Source organism: Galendromus occidentalis, unplaced genomic scaffold (assembly GCF_000255335.2).
Source record: "Galendromus occidentalis unplaced genomic scaffold, Mocc_1.1 scf7180000077496, whole genome shotgun sequence".
NCBI classification, from domain to species: domain Eukaryota; kingdom Metazoa; phylum Arthropoda; class Arachnida; order Mesostigmata; family Phytoseiidae; genus Galendromus; species Galendromus occidentalis.
In genome coordinates this window covers 424,646-440,865 of record NW_003805484.1, presented here as the reverse complement: position 1 = coordinate 440,865, position 16,220 = coordinate 424,646, and the positions used below count along the sequence as shown (strand labels likewise).

The window sequence follows — 16,220 nt, the reverse complement described above, 5'->3', positions numbered from 1 at the left end:
TATCGGACATGCATCCGCATGCAGGACATGCATCGCTCGAGAAAGGTCTCAGTGAAGAGCTCGATGGCGGGCTCCTTGAGAAGGGGGCACAGCCCGGTTATCAACGACAATAATTATTCGGATCATCATAGAACCGAATACGTATAAAACCCGCTTGTCCCCAGGCGAATGCACATACAGGGTGGCCCCGATTTCAATTTCTCACTATCCTCGGAAAGGCTGAGTTTCGAAGGAGAAGCGGTGGAGACATCTTAATCGGATGTAAAATCGCAAATAATTCGAGGTCATTCATCATACTTTCTTCCCTAAGCCAAGCCATTTTCGAGAGAAAGAATCAAGAAAAAAAATCCCGCTTCTTCTTCTTCCATAGGGGAGAATCGAGTTTGATGCTTTTTCTCCAGGGCATCGACCCCGAGACAAAGGGCAACATCGTTTTTCGATGAGGATTCAAAAAAGCCAGTAGGGAAACCCATCGCACTTTTTCCTCTAAACCTCACCGATTCCGAGAAAAACTCAAAAACCGAGTGAGGGACCACCCTGTATATTCCAGCTCGATATTGGTGTCCTCCGAAATTCGTTCCTCCCCTTATATCGGCGAGGAAAATGCGGAAAATAATGAGGAAGAGACCTATGGAATCCCATTGCTTCGTTCGTCGAGCATGAGGGCGATATGTATCGGTCACTCATGAATAAGGGGAGCATAAATTCTGTAGATTGTGAGCTCAAAAGTGGAGGGTGCAAGTTTATAGTAGCGAGATCGGTGTACAGACCTCTCTGGTCGAATCGCTATCGGAGGAATGGAATTGAGTGTCAGACTCGATGAAGGACCAAAAGAAACTTTCAATTGAGGAAACAACTCGCCTTAAGTCAGGGCATGATCTCTTAAAAATTGGTGGCCCTGAGAAGGGCCGTTTTTTTTTCTGTCGAAAGAGGGTTTGACGTGATTAACCTCCGAAACCGTAGAGGGTACGTCCTTGTCTCTTGAGAGCGTAGACGACGTCCATGGCGGTGACGGTCTTCCTCTTGGCGTGCTCGGTGTAGGTGACAGCGTCACGGATGACGTTCTCAAGGAAAACCTTGAGGACACCACGAGTCTCTTCGTAGATCAAACCAGAAATACGTTTGACTCCACCACGACGTGCCAAACGACGGATGGCGGGCTTGGTGATACCCTGGATGTTGTCACGCAAGACTTTGCGATGACGCTTGGCGCCACCCTTTCCAAGACCTTTTCCTCCCTTGCCGCGTCCAGACATGATTCTCTTTTCAAATGAAGAGTTGAAAGTGACTGGCTCGCCGATGTTTTATATCCGCCCGGAGCACCGGCTCCGCCTCTCTTCAGGCGAGGGCGACCTAAGCTCCGGTACAGCTGTCGAATCTGAGGCGACCGCGCGTCCCGACTCGATGCACGGCGCCCAGCAGGCTAGGCTCCGAACCATCCAGCCCGGAGGGCTCCTTGCTCCCTTTTCAGGCTGACACAGAGACAGAGGCGACTCCCGGATGAAGCTTTCGGACGGTTGCCAGAGGCGAGGTATCGGACGAATCTATGATTGAAGCCTGAAGACTGAGACCTGCGGTCTCAAGCTATCTTGCGCTCGGGAGGACCCGAAGAAGCTGCTAGAGCGATAAGGCGGATTGAGTCGTGGTATGAACGAATCTCAAATGACGCGACTGATCTCCAGATGATTTTATGACTGATCAGAATGAGCGATGGTCTTCATCGTCTCGGAAAATCGTGTCGAAATATTGCCTCGATGAGACAGAAATGGATACAATACGCGATAGATCGAGGAGACGTTCGAGTTGTGAGGATGATTCGACATCGAGCGATCCTCTCAGCGAATCGTTTTCCGAGAGGGAGCGTTCCTACCGAGTTTCTATGGAAGGTCTTCCAGACGAATTCGCGAAAGGATCCCCATCCCTATCATCCCCAGGTCTTCCCCTGAAGCTTCCGAAAGGCTCTCCGTCACGGTTCCCATCAGCAGCCTTTTTCGGTCGGTCGAGCCGAGGTTTCGAGCTTCAGAAAAAAGACTTGCCTTCCAATACGAGGCCGATAATAGGCTTTGCAAAACTAGGAGTCGAGAATCGGGAATTCAGAGTCGACGCATCGATTTGATTTAAGGTCCTCCGCTGAGACCTATACTTCCTGCCTTATTTGGGATTTGGGATATTCAGCCAGGTTGAGAGCTGCCTGATTCCGGGACTCCACTTGTTTCAAGTTTTCAGTGTGCGCTAGAACTAGCTATCATGTCAAGTGTATTAATCTCCTACTAAAAGCCTCATTCTTTGATGCATCAACCCTCCGCCCGGCCTGACTCGCCCGTGAGTCGTCGCTCTGAACGGCGCTGGAGTCACCGAGCTGGGGAACTCCGCCTCCCCGGTGTCGTATATAAGAGGCGACGGCTCTCTGCTCCGCAACCAAGTTTTGGCGCGCACTCGTTCGCTATGGCTCGTACTAAGCAGACCGCTCGTAAATCCACCGGAGGAAAGGCTCCGCGTAAGCAGCTCGCCACCAAGGCTGCCCGCAAGTCCGCCCCGGCCACCGGTGGTGTCAAGAAACCCCATCGTTATAGGCCCGGTACCGTCGCTCTTCGTGAGATCCGTCGTTACCAGAAGTCGACTGAGCTCCTGATCCGCAAGTTGCCTTTCCAGCGACTTGTTCGTGAGATCGCTCAGGACTTCAAGACCGATCTCCGTTTCCAGAGCTCAGCCGTCATGGCCCTTCAGGAGGCCTCTGAGGCTTACCTCGTCGGTCTCTTCGAAGACACCAACCTGTGCGCCATCCACGCCAAGCGTGTCACCATCATGCCCAAGGACATCCAGCTGGCTCGTCGTATCCGCGGAGAGCGTGCTTAAGTCACACGTATCCGTGCGATTGTGAAAAAAAACGGCCCTTTTCAGGGCCACTCAAATCTAGGAGATCATCACTCTCTATGCTACACTCACTTCTTAACTCATACGAATCTCTTAAACTATGGGTCTCCTCAATTCGTAGGCTATGTTCATCTATCTATATATATAAAAATTCACAGTGGTAGTGTCTACGACACTAACGTGGAGTTGGCGTGAAAACGTCTTCCTAATCCTTTCCAGAGGGGCATATGAATCTCCGGAGGGAGAACCATCGCGATGAGAGAATTACTCGAGAATCTTTATGTCGCTGCCGTGGCGTCCGATGGATCTCCTTACGGATGACGGATGACAGACTGTGCCGGAAGCCTTAATTGGCGTTCCTGTGATACAGTCAAATCATCATGAAACGAAATCACAGTGTACCGATTTCTAAGAAATATTTCGAGTTTCGAGCTATGAGGGGTCTCCGAAAAGGAGTCTCAAACGAATTAAGCCACCAGATCAATTATTTATTTGAATCATTTGTTCATTCATCTATCATAAGTCATAAGGGCTTGGATCTAGGCGATGCATATTGGACTTCAATCTGGAGGGAGAAGGACGAGAGCTTCATCCACATGAATGGGTTATGATTACGGTCATAGTCATACGCGAGCGTATACGCTGGCGACGGCCGCCGCCAGCGGATCCGCTGCCGACTCTCCATGGCTCTGCTCCCTCCTCATATGATTCGCGCTTCCGATATGTTTCAAACAATTGTCCTTCCGTGCGTGATCTACAACGATATTACAGGAGCTGCAGAACGAGCGATCCCCCGACGCGTGGAGTTTTCACGTCTCGAACTCCTTCGCTCGCATCTCAGGCGTCACCCGCACGGACGCGGCCTCCTTGGCAGAGACTCCCGAGGCGCTCATCTTCCGCAAAGCGTTGTACCAGTGTAATGATTCGAGGTTTGCATCGCCTCAAATATCTCCGTCTCGTCTGGTGGAGGGAAGACAAAAATTCTATAGCGCAGAGCTGACATACAGCTGACAGAATTGTAAGGACTGATGCTTGGGTCCAACTGAAGCTGACAAATGAACCGTTTCCTTGCGGATGCTGCGTCGAGTTCAGAACGTGCTTGACTCCTTTACCCTGGAGGAACTCCCCGAGCTTCTTCGATGTTAAGGCCGTGCCTCGATCCGATATCAGGACCGCCGGCGCTCCATACTTCATGAACACACCTCCCAAGAACGTAATCACATGTCGAGTTTCGGTTGACTTCACAGATTCTAGCATCACATACTTCGAAAAACTGTCGACAAGAACTATGATGTGTTCTTTCCCAGAAAACTTCGGCAGTGGTCCCAGATGATCTATCATGAGCTTCTGGAAAGGTCTCTGCGCGGCTGGAACTGGATTACACATTCCTTCTTGGCGTCCTGCCTTTTCCTTCGCATACAAGCACTCCAAGCAACATCTTATATGCTGCTCCACGTATTTCTTCATTCCAACAAACCAGTAACGCTCTCCGATCATGTCAAGCGTTTTGCCTGACCAGTCGCGCCACTTATTCTCAGCGCTCCAGCGATTAGCTCTGCCATCTGCGTCATCATAGTCTGATCCATCGTCGATTCCGGTGTCGTCGTGCCTCTTCTTGAGCTTTCTCCGTGATTATCTCGGTCTCCGTTCGTAGCTGACCTGCACCTCGCGGTCCACTCTACTTCCTCGCTGAACTTCGATCGAGGTGGTCTGTCTTGCGTCTGACGAGCTTACAGCTGGAGACCCCACTTCTGAAGTGTAAGGACTGATACTTAGGTCCAACTGAAGCTGACAAATGTAGAGATCACGTAATTTACGGTAGCTCGCGCAAACTTCGATTTACCCTAAAATCCCGCTCACAAGGAACCACTCGTAAAGGGAACCTTCCGTATTAGCAACCTCGCCCATAAGGAACCTTCCACATGAGGATCCTCGCGTGTAAGGAACCTTCCACATAAGAATCCTCGCGTATAAGGAACCTTCCACATAAGGAAGCTCACGTAAAAATAACTTGTCATGGAGGGATTTTCGCGCAGAGCCAACCTTGAGTGGGCGGAATATCATTTTCTTCAATATCATTCCGGATAAACCGAGGTATCTTCATTGATCAAGGCAAATGGAGTATTCAAGATGGAGAATCGAATCCGTGGAAGGTTCCTTATGCGGAAAGTTCCCTATACGTGAGGTTCCAGGGCGGCAGCGTATTCAGGCCGAAGCTGACGATGCTATAGCTCCGTCCTCTCGGAAATTTTTGAAGCTAGCTTCGTCGAGCCGGTCATCCCAAATCCCAAGTTCCCTTCTTCGGAATGATTGTCGGACTCGAGAGACATGTATTATACTTCAGTGCGGATCAGCATTGCGTAAACCATTTCTTTGGCGTGCATAGGCAAAGCATAGAATACTTGGAGAAGGGATGATGAAAAGCACAGAAGAACCCGCTGCCTTGATGCACCTGGACAGCACTCAGCAGATGCTAAGTGGAAGCTCCTCTCCTCGAAAGCTTCCTGATTGCGGTCTGTCTTCACGCATGCTGGATCATTATTTTAATCTCTGAATGAGAGCTGGGACGCTGCGACTCTCTGTGATCTCCCCAAGATGTATATGTTTCATTTAATAGCACACCGCTTGCGAGCGGCATTTCCCGTCACAACCTATCTCTTGAATCAATTCAAGCTCAATATCTCTAGAATCCGAGATTCGGAAACCAAACACGGGAGGTGAAGCATTCAGCTTCGTCGGAAAAAAATCCTGGATACGCGGTTGATCCAGGGGTGGCCAAGAGGTGGTCCGCGGACCAGTGGTGGTCCTCGGTCGAAATTTCGGTGGTCCACGGAGCAAGCTAAGCGCTTTTCAATAGCGGACTCAATGATATCCAGTCCCAGTCATTGACTTTCGCAACGAAAACTCCGCTGCCCAGTGCTCAGTGATTAGACGCCCGCACGTGCTGTATAAAGTTCAGTGGATCAGAGGCGGCATTCTCGATGAGCCCGTTCTCACTTCCTGCTCCGAATACATATGAACTATGGCTCGGTGGTCCGCAGGTTCCGTCGCAATGGCCTCAGTGGTCCGCGGAACCAGGGAGGTTGGCCACCCCTGCTCTAATCGGTTCTTAAGAGCTGAGAATCACTCAGCTAAAAATGCGCGCCCCATGCAAAATAATTGGCAAGCGCTCTACATACCTGCGACGGGAGGAGAAGTCCTGAGCGTATCGTCAATGACCAGGTAAGGGCGGCATCCACGAAACGCTTCATCGCTTCACGGTCGAAGGGCATCTGGATAAGGGGAAAGAGCTACCGGAGGACGGCCCGCCAGTCTTTTCCATAGAGACCCGTCAGCTTCGGAGCATGAAGTCGAGCAAGTGGAACTTGGAAGACCATCGATTCGAGCAGCCTGTCGGATGATGTTCTTATGTTGATTTTCGCGAATCTAATGGGGGCGGGGTTCGGAGCACGCGCTCGGTGCATGGGGTGCACACCGCGTCAGAAAGTGAGCACATTGGATTTTTGGGTCAAACGAGTGAGAGAACGTGATCGCCTCGGGACAATAAGTTCGGGCTACCGCGGAGACCCGGGTGAAAGGTCGTCCCTGACCAACGTTGACTCATGCCGACTGGCTGGTCTCGGTGACGCAAATATTAGTCTCTGACTCCTATTCCCGAGCTAAATTTCCTCATCCCCTACGGTCCGTATTGACTAATTCGATGATCATGATTCGGGCATCGCGTTAGGATATTTGATCTCATTGATTTTGGTGGCCCTTAAAAGGGCCGTTTTTTCAGAAGATTATAATCTACTTGGATGAGGTGTACTTGGTGACAGCCTTGGTTCCCTCAGAGACGGCGTGCTTGGCCAACTCTCCGGGGAGGAGGAGCCTCACAGCGGTCTGGACTTCCCGAGAGGTGATGGTCGACCTCTTGTTGTAGTGGGACAGACGAGAAGCTTCGGCAGCAATACGCTCGAAAATGTCGTTCACGAACGAGTTCATGATAGACATGGCCTTCGAGGAGATACCGGTGTCGGGGTGGACTTGTTTCAACACCTTGTAGATGTAGATAGAGAAAGGTTCCTTCCTCCTGCGCTTCTTCTTCTTCTTGTCGGTGGCACGGACGTTCTTTTGGGCCTTACCGGCCTTCTTCACGGCCTTTCCACTGGCTGCAGGCGGCATCGTTCAAGTCAAGCTCAAACGAGAGTGAGCAGCTCTGGTGGATCGTTTCTATTTGAGTGTTTGGACTGGGGCGGAAAGAGCGGAATTTCTGCCGCCTTTCGAGGGAGGGGCGGCTCCGCTCCGCGACAGAGCCCGCCCAGCTTCATATATAAACTGGGAGAGCCGAACCCTGAGCAATCGTCAGTTTTGAACTCACGTACTATCAACGATGTCTGGACGCGGAAAGGGAGGAAAGGCAAAGTCGAAGGCGAAGACCCGTTCGTCTCGTGCGGGACTTCAGTTCCCCGTCGGTCGTATCCACCGTCTCCTCCGCAAGGGAAACTATGCCGAGCGTGTCGGTGCTGGAGCCCCCGTGTACCTCGCCGCTGTGCTTGAGTACCTGGCTGCTGAAGTTCTCGAGTTGGCAGGAAACGCTGCTCGTGACAACAAGAAGACCAGAATCATCCCCCGTCATCTTCAATTAGCCATCCGTAACGACGAAGAATTGAACAAGCTCCTGTCAGGTGTGACCATCGCCCAGGGTGGTGTGTTGCCCAACATCCAGGCTGTCCTTCTCCCCAAGAAGACCGACAAGGCTGCTGCCTAAGTCATCCTTCGGCAAAAACAAACGGCCCTTTTCAGGGCCACTAGAGTTTAAAAGATCGATTCCGCCTTCGAGCCTGCCTGTTGTCGAACTGCATTGAAAATTGGATTTCAATTTAATTCACGCTGTGGGATTCGATTTGTTGATCATTGTATAGCAAACACTCTTCCCCTGCTCCCTCGATGAGCTCCTTAAATCTTCCCCGTCCATTTGTCGAAACTGAAGAAACTAGCCTTGTGGTATCGAGTAAGCATGTCGATGTGTGAGTTCCGGATCATATATAAATTTAATGTATCAAATTATTCATAATTGACTTGAGAAGTTAGACCCGTGAAAGCGGGGAATTCGACCAGCAGTCCGCATAAGCCGCAGTGACCCTCGCTCAGGGTGGTAAGATGCCCACCATCTGGGCGATACTCTCGCCAAGACGAATGAATCGACTGCTGACGAAGCTATCTTTCGAGCTATCTCTCGACAAGAGGAGAAGTGGCCTTGCTGGGGGGCGCGAGGTTCAGAAGAAGAGTGCGTTTTTCTTCCCGGAGGCCGCAACGACGCCGCTCGCGCGGGAGGCGGTGTGAGTTCGATCCCTGCTGCCTGAAAAATATGCAGGTACTCGGCCTTGATCCTCCTGGGTACATTTGCTCTATAGATCCGTCCTCGGAAGCAATGTGTATAACAGTACCCGGGACCTTGAACCTTGACTGTGTGGATCAGCCCGAGAAAATTTTTTTGCGAAGGAGGCCGGAAGCACAGATATTGCTCCTTTGGCGTTTTGGAATCTAGATGCCAAGAAAGACCAGGACAGTCGCGCGGAGACTAGGCTTCCTTTGCAAACTTACGGATGGGCTTGATCATGGCCCCAGTCGACTATGTAGATCCTTTCACACCGCATAATGGGAGAATCAGGAGAGAGTTAAAGCGAGAAAACTCACCTACTCTTCATCAGTTTTTCCGAAAGAAAAGGAGAGGGATGTTCCATCGCCGACAGGATATTTGTCCTTTCTTTTCAGCATTCCATTGGTCTGGCGAGCCAACGAGGAGATCTTCATGGATGTCCTCGTGAGGGGAAATTCCTCCTTGGATGCCGGGGAGAATCCAGTTTAGGAAGATGGGCCAATGGGTATCAGTCAGCGATTTTTATAATAATAATTTTGAAATTGTTTTCAGCTACGGCAGAGCTGCGCGATAAGTAGTTTCACAGAGCGGCGATTTGAGCTTGGGATAGGCTTCAGTTCATCCGATAGGTGTTCAGAGCGCGAATCATTCGCAACGATCTGAACTTCAGCGGTGGAAAACTTAGACCCTCCGTCGAATTGTCCACAGACTTGATTGGCATGACATTTCCTCGGACACCTGGAGAAGTTCCGAATTATTTCCGACATCCAGTGAGAATAATAACAGATATGTTAGTCTTAGAAGCATTTCGAGTAATCTGTTCATGCCTACGCAGGGAAGATAATGGTCTTATCGATGGATAGGTTCTGTCATCAGCTGGGAGTGGAGAACTTAGGCCTTGAGAGTTCTGAAATGGGCTGACCCAGCGTACCCTAAAGTAGGAGGCTGGAAACGGACGAATGCTTGAAATACGGATTATGATCACAAGCGTTGATCGTGAGGGTCAACCGCTCTCGGAAAATACGCATGAGCTCATCATTTAATGGAATACTCCTCTCCCGAAGTGATTTGTCAGAGTATGGGGGAGTCGGGACACACGTTTTCACTTATATTTTCTAGGGCTTCAAGTAATGATCTCTTTGGATTTGGTGGCCCTGAAAAGGGCCGTTTTTTGTGACCAGTGACTTAGGCGCGTTCTCCGCGGATACGACGAGCCAGCTGGATGTCCTTGGGCATGATGGTGACACGCTTGGCGTGGATGGCGCACAAGTTGGTGTCTTCGAAGAGACCGACGAGGTAAGCCTCAGAGGCCTCCTGAAGAGCCATGACGGCTGAGCTCTGGAAACGGAGATCGGTCTTGAAGTCCTGAGCGATCTCACGAACAAGTCGCTGGAAAGGCAACTTGCGGATCAGGAGCTCAGTCGACTTCTGGTAACGACGGATCTCACGAAGAGCGACGGTACCGGGCCTGTAACGATGGGGTTTCTTGACACCACCGGTGGCCGGGGCGGACTTGCGGGCAGCCTTGGTGGCGAGCTGCTTACGCGGAGCCTTTCCTCCGGTGGATTTACGAGCGGTCTGCTTAGTACGAGCCATTGCGAACGAGTGCGCGCCAAAGTTTGGGTTGCGGAGCTCTGAGTCCACCACTCTTATATATGACAAGAGAGAGGAGGATCAGCCCCACTAAAGCGCTGCGCCGGCTCCTAACGCCGCTTCAGCCTCCGCTCGCGAGCCAAGAACCGCTGAGCTCGAGGGGCGGAGCTGGAACACCCTGTAACGAGAGAATGCACGAATCTTCCAGAATGAATATTCCCCTCCATCGGTGACGGGTAATCGTCCTCGCATCGGGACGTTCATTCCGAAAGGGAACTTCTCTGCTTCAGCGGAAATCATCGAAGGAGATAAAACTGGCGGACAGTATCGACCGTTCTCCGAAAACATGTAGGTAAGCATCAAATCTCGGAAGTCACGGATGGCGATTCGGTATGATTTGCCTATGGGAGTGACTTCGGCGCTCCGCAAGATTCCTGTCTTCGCTCATGCTTTAAGATGGAGTCGGAGCAAGGAGTCCCCTCTGGGAAGCGCTCCCTCGAGGATGAACAAGGAAGAATTTTCTATCAGGTATAACGATGCGGGGAATGCATATCTGACAAGAATCAAATCGATGTTCGTCTATCCATGTAGTCTACATTCGCGTAGTATTATCGATACGATTCGGACCGCGCGCGTTGAATCTCCTGAAGCCGACTAGCCTTGTCGACTGCCTTTCGGATATGGCTACCCTCGCCAGGTGAGGGGCGGCGCCGGTGCTCCGGGCGAGTATAAAATATCGGGGTGCCAGTCAGATTCTACTTCTCATTCGAGCGAAGAATCATGTCTGGACGCGGCAAGGGAGGAAAAGGTCTTGGAAAGGGTGGCGCCAAGCGTCATCGTAAAGTTTTGCGTGACAACATCCAGGGTATCACCAAGCCCGCCATCCGTCGTTTGGCACGTCGTGGTGGAGTCAAACGTATTTCTGGTTTGATCTACGAAGAGACTCGTGGTGTCCTCAAGGTTTTCCTCGAGAACGTCATCCGTGACGCTGTCACCTACACCGAGCACGCCAAGAGGAAGACCGTCACCGCCATGGACGTCGTCTACGCTCTCAAGAGACAAGGACGTACCCTCTACGGTTTCGGAGGTTAATTCCCTTCAGACGCATAGTCAGAAAAAAACGGCCCTTTTCAGGGCCACCAAATCCAGAGAGATCATTACTCGAAGCCCTAGAAAATATAATTGAAAACATGTGTCCCGACTCCCGACATACTCTGACAAATCACTTCGGGAGAGGACTATTTCATTAAATGATAAGCTCATGAGTGTTTTCCGAGAGCGGTTGACCTCCACAATTAACGCTTGTGATCAGAATCCGTATCTGAAGCAACCGTCCGTTTCCAGCCTCCTCCTTTAGGTACGCTGGGTGAGCTCATTTCAGAACTCTCAAAGCCTGAGTTCTCCACTCCCAGCTGATGACAGAAGTTATCCATCGATAAGACCATTCTCTTCCCTGCGCAGGCTTGAACAGATTGAGAATGAGATCATGGAAGACTTTCCATTCCTCAAAAAGAATAGTTGCCCATGAATGAAAGGATGAATGAATGAATGAATGAATGAATGAATGATGCTTGAGCGCCCGGACTGCGGGTGGATTCCGGTGCTTCTGCTCACAATTTCCTCGGCGCCCATTAAGGATCCGGCGCGTTATTCCAGCATTCCATTTGGACTCGATTCGGTATCCGAGGCATCAATCGGCATTCCTGAGGCGATTAGCGAGTTGCGAGCGCCACCTTGGAGGGGGTGATCGTGATTCGAAAGAAATGCTGGAGTAGGCTCGAATCTGTAGATTCCCATGAGCATTCAAATGTTTCTTGATCGATTTGCCGTCGTGGAATCCGACCGTGTCGAGAATGCTTCTGAGGTTTCACCCTACTCGAACATCGGGTGCGCTGAGCCCCTGATTCGAGAACCCCCCGCCCAGACGAAGAGGATTCCGGCCCCACTCAAGGAATGCAGACCGAAACGAGCTCCAAAAAGTCTGTCTGAGGAGGTTGATGTGAGAAGAAGTACAGATCAGAAGACGCATCTAAAGACAAAGGGGTTGAATCAGCTAGGTAATCGAGCATATTCTCGGACGACATCTCTCACTCTCACCCCTAGATCTGTTTCCAAGCTACGCAAGGATATGAATGATCAAGGAGAAGACCCTGATTCAAACCACTAGCTGCTACTCTACATCTCATTGTGTGATTGGCATCCATGAGTCAGTTCCGAGTGGACTTTCCCCAGAACCCGTGATCGGGCATTTCAGGTTCAACACATAGATTATGTACGGAATCGTGGGTACGAGCAAAGAGATTTTTGTGGAGCTGCGGACTCGAGCGAGGAGGGAAGACAATCTCGTTCGTTCTGGTGGCCCTGAAAAGGGCCGTTTTTTTCACATCGGAAAATGCAATTTACTTGGATGACGTGTACTTGGTGACAGCCTTGGTTCCTTCAGAGACGGCGTGCTTGGCCAACTCTCCGGGGAGAAGGAGCCTCACAGCGGTCTGGACTTCCCGAGAGGTGATGGTCGACCTCTTGTTGTAGTGGGACAGACGAGAAGCTTCGGCGGCAATACGCTCGAAAATGTCGTTCACGAACGAGTTCATGATAGACATGGCCTTCGAGGAGATACCGGTGTCGGGGTGGACTTGTTTCAACACCTTGTAGATGTAGATGGAGAAAGATTCCTTCCTCCTGCGCTTCTTCTTCTTCTTGTCCGTGGCACGGACGTTCTTCTGGGCCTTACCGGCCTTCTTCACGGCCTTTCCACTGGCTGCAGGCGGCATCGTTCAAGTCAAGCTCAAACGAGAGTGGGGTACACCACGAGAGCGTTCGTATTTCAATGTTCGGACTCAGGCAGGAAGAGCGGAATTTCTGCCGCCTTTTGAGAGAGAGGCTGCTCCGCTCAGCGACAGAGCCCGCCCAGCTTCATATATAAACGCAAGAGCCCTAACCCAGAGCAATCGTCAGTTTTGAACTAACGCACTCTCAACATGTCTGGACGCGGAAAGGGAGGAAAGGCAAAGTCGAAGGCGAAGACCCGTTCGTCTCGTGCGGGACTTCAGTTCCCCGTCGGTCGTATTCACCGTCTCCTCCGCAAGGGAAACTATGCCGAGCGTGTCGGTGCTGGAGCCCCCGTCTACCTCGCCGCTGTGCTTGAGTACTTGGCTGCTGAAGTTCTCGAGTTGGCAGGAAACGCTGCCCGCGACAACAAGAAGACCAGAATCATCCCCCGTCATCTTCAATTGGCCATCCGTAACGACGAAGAATTGAACAAGCTCCTGTCCGGTGTGACCATCGCCCAGGGTGGTGTGTTGCCCAACATCCAGGCTGTCCTCCTCCCCAAGAAGACAGACAAGGCTGCTGCCTAAGTCATTCTTCGGCAAAAACAAACGGCCCTTCTCAGGGCCACCAAACTTTACAAGATCGATTCAGCCTCGTATGATTTGGTCCGCGAACCGCATTGGAATCTTGACCTCAATGCAAGATCTGTTCTTGAAGATCTATCAAACACTTCGTCTTTGCTCTTCCGACTGATATTTCGAACCCTTCTCGTTTTCGTCTTGGATTTAAGCCAGTCAACATCTGAAACCGAGCTAGTCGATGCCGAGATGGTGCTAGCTCTACGGGTGTCGCATGATCCGCGAATCGACAGCTGATGCGGACTCGAGTTCTGATCAGCCATGATTGACGTGCCAAGATCGCTCCGAAAATCTTAACATATGGGTGGAGGCCAAGAAAAAGATCACGGAAGACCATTTTCGTGGGACGGATGGCTTCTCTTCGATGTTGTGTCAGAAAACAGGATGTTTCAAATTCCGTGGACGATGGTGTTTGTGGCATACAAGTTCTGCTCCTAAGTTCTGCTGTGATCTGAATCATGCGGGCACGGAGTTCCTCTCCAACTGCTTCGCATCAGCTCGATCGCAGGTCCGTTCGAAGTTCAAATCGCCTCATGACGATCGGGAATCACAATAAAAAACCGCGGATACTCAATTGGATGGGCAATCTGTAATATACGGGCAGTCTCCGAAGAACGGGTATTTTTGGGGATCGGAATCCGAGACTTGAGTATCGGAGCTTGAAGAATTTTTCTCGCGGCTCGTCTGTGCGAGCAGGCACCTTGCGCGTGATGCCGATTTGATTGACTCGCATACCAGAAAGCGGGACCGGACTCGATTCTCTTTCGGTAGGCGGCAGGATTAGAAGGGCCACCCCCGATAGATGGGCAATCTCTAAGACACGCGCAGGTGCTGAATGTTTAATGAAATGGCTGGACATACCCTCCAGTGAGAATAATTAAGGTAGATAGCTGGAATGTTGAGAATTATTCTTCAAATCTTTCCTGGCAGGGAGGAGGGTTGAATCCCTATGAAGACTGAACCGTTTTACCTTCTTTCTTTTTAATTTTTCTTCGGATAGCTCGAAAACAAATCGTTTGTCTCCCGAAATGCATTCCCTGACACCATAGGGAGCTACAGATCATTTCGGATTCCTCATGAAAATAATCACAGACACGTATTCAAATAGCGACTCGGGCGATGATCTCTTAAAGTTTGGTGGCCCTGAAAAGGGCCGTTTTTTTCTGTCGAAGGAGAGTTTGACGTGATTAACCTCCGAAACCGTAGAGGGTACGTCCTTGTCTCTTGAGAGCGTAGACGACGTCCATGGCGGTGACGGTCTTCCTCTTGGCGTGCTCGGTGTAGGTAACAGCGTCACGGATGACGTTCTCAAGGAAAACCTTGAGGACACCACGGGTCTCTTCGTAGATCAAACCAGAAATACGTTTGACCCCACCACGACGTGCCAAACGACGGATGGCGGGCTTGGTGATACCCTGGATGTTGTCACGCAAGACTTTACGATGACGCTTGGCGCCACCCTTTCCAAGACCTTTTCCTCCCTTGCCGCGTCCAGACATGATTCTCTTTTCGGATGAGAAGTTAAAACTGACTGGAGTTCAACTCTTATATAGCCGCTCAGAGCACCGGCTCCGCCTCTCATGTGGCGAGAGAAGCCGTACCCCCGGAGCCCGGAGCACTTCATCTAGCGGGAGTGGAGGCCCGACCTGCTCGGTCCGGATTGACCCAGTCACCCATTTGATTTTCAGAGAACACGGATTATCCCGTTGATCTATCATTCTTGATAATGAGGAGAATAATTGTCAATCTACATAGAGAGGGATTCACGCGGAGAATCCTCAACATCTGCGGAAAGAATGCATCGTAGCGAGATTCGAGCGCGGATCATGTCTCTCGGAAAAAAATTGGATCGCGCTCTTCCTAGCTCGCAATCGGTGCTTTTGAAGAATGAATTCCATCTCCGTCCCATCATATGACGGTACGGACTGTTTGTCGTTCATCTTCCCGTTGGCGACAAGGGGAAGCAGCGAGTCGATGAATAGGACCTAGTCAACTTCTAGCGATGAATAGCAGTGGCGTCCACAGGATTCTTCTTGGGGGGGGGCTAGATCGGGTCCTCGCATGGGGCTGATTCCCAACATGGCGACACGCTCCTATATCTTAGCATTACGAACCCTCAATCTGGGAGGGGGCTATAGCCCGACGCGCCTGATGAATAGGGTCCACTCCAAGAGACACCCTGTCCAAGGAGCTTCAAAATATCTGTCTGACTAAAAGCCGATACTAATTACTTCGTATCGAGAGCGCTGCAGAAGAGTCGGGATATCTCGCAACAAGCTTATGTGACATCTCGTACGACCTCTACCTCGTTTGAAAGATTACCCAAGTCTCTACCCACTGATTAAGAGGAATCCATCGGAGATTCGGGGTATCGCTCCCCAAACCTATCATGAATTTCGTCTTCGTCTCCGACCCCTAGAGCCGGAGGAATTCGGTAGCGGAGCTCCGGCGGCACTGGAGAGACCCGTTGGAGCTGCACCTCCTCTCCTAAGTGATATATAAGAGCCTCGGACAATCAGCTCCGCAACCCAAACTTTGGCACGCATTCGTTCGCTATGGCTCGTACTAAGCAGACCGCTCGTAAATCCACCGGAGGAAAGGCTCCGCGTAAGCAGCTCGCCACCAAGGCTGCCCGCAAGTCCGCCCCGGCCACCGGTGGTGTCAAGAAACCCCATCGTTACAGGCCCGGTACCGTCGCTCTTCGTGAGATCCGTCGTTACCAGAAGTCGACTGAGCTCCTGATCCGCAAGTTGCCTTTCCAGCGACTTGTTCGTGAGATCGCTCAGGACTTCAAGACCGATCTCCGTTTCCAGAGCTCTGCCGTCATGGCTCTTCAGGAGGCCTCTGAGGCTTACCTCGTCGGTCTCTTCGAAGACACCAACTTGTGCGCCATTCACGCCAAGCGTGTCACCATCATGCCCAAGGACATCCAGCTGGCTCGACGTATCCGCGGAGAGCGTGCTTAAGTCACTCGCATCCGT

The 16,220-nt window shown here is 51.2% G+C and overlaps 7 protein-coding genes across 7 annotated transcripts; 4 read left to right on the top strand and 3 right to left on the bottom strand.

Annotated features, from left to right (window-relative positions):
• Positions 1 to 944: 944 nt before the first annotated feature.
• On the bottom strand, positions 945 to 14,738 carry LOC108864634 (uncharacterized). The gene is made up of 6 exons (XM_018640682.1): positions 14,453 to 14,738; positions 12,564 to 12,567; positions 11,403 to 11,438; positions 9,504 to 9,836; positions 5,325 to 5,336; positions 945 to 1,260 (listed from the first exon to the last, which is right to left on the bottom strand). Exons 1-6 carry the CDS (start codon positions 14,736 to 14,738, stop codon positions 945 to 947), a joined length of 987 nt encoding a protein of 328 aa, XP_018496198.1.
• Positions 6,664 to 7,038, bottom strand: LOC108864637 (histone H2B-like). Its single transcript, XM_018640685.1, has one exon. It carries the CDS (start codon positions 7,036 to 7,038, stop codon positions 6,664 to 6,666), a length of 375 nt encoding a protein of 124 aa, XP_018496201.1.
• Positions 7,247 to 7,624, top strand: LOC100902511 (histone H2A). The gene has a single exon (XM_003746398.1). The coding sequence runs from the start codon at positions 7,247 to 7,249 to the stop codon at positions 7,622 to 7,624; it is 378 nt and encodes a 125-aa protein (XP_003746446.1).
• LOC114828392 (histone H4-like) lies at positions 7,247 to 10,921 on the top strand. Its single transcript, XM_029112353.1, has 2 exons — positions 7,247 to 7,273; positions 10,628 to 10,921. Exons 1-2 carry the CDS (start codon positions 7,247 to 7,249, stop codon positions 10,919 to 10,921), a joined length of 321 nt encoding a protein of 106 aa, XP_028968186.1.
• On the bottom strand, positions 12,229 to 12,603 carry LOC100902368 (histone H2B). The gene has a single exon (XM_018640684.1). The coding sequence runs from the start codon at positions 12,601 to 12,603 to the stop codon at positions 12,229 to 12,231; it is 375 nt and encodes a 124-aa protein (XP_018496200.1).
• Positions 12,811 to 13,188, top strand: LOC100897457 (histone H2A). Its single transcript, XM_003746366.1, has one exon. It carries the CDS (start codon positions 12,811 to 12,813, stop codon positions 13,186 to 13,188), a length of 378 nt encoding a protein of 125 aa, XP_003746414.1.
• Positions 14,739 to 15,794: 1,056 nt separating the features above from the next.
• Positions 15,795 to 16,205, top strand: LOC108864644 (histone H3). The gene has a single exon (XM_018640697.2). It carries the CDS (start codon positions 15,795 to 15,797, stop codon positions 16,203 to 16,205), a length of 411 nt encoding a protein of 136 aa, XP_018496213.1.
• Positions 16,206 to 16,220: the final 15 nt, after the last annotated feature.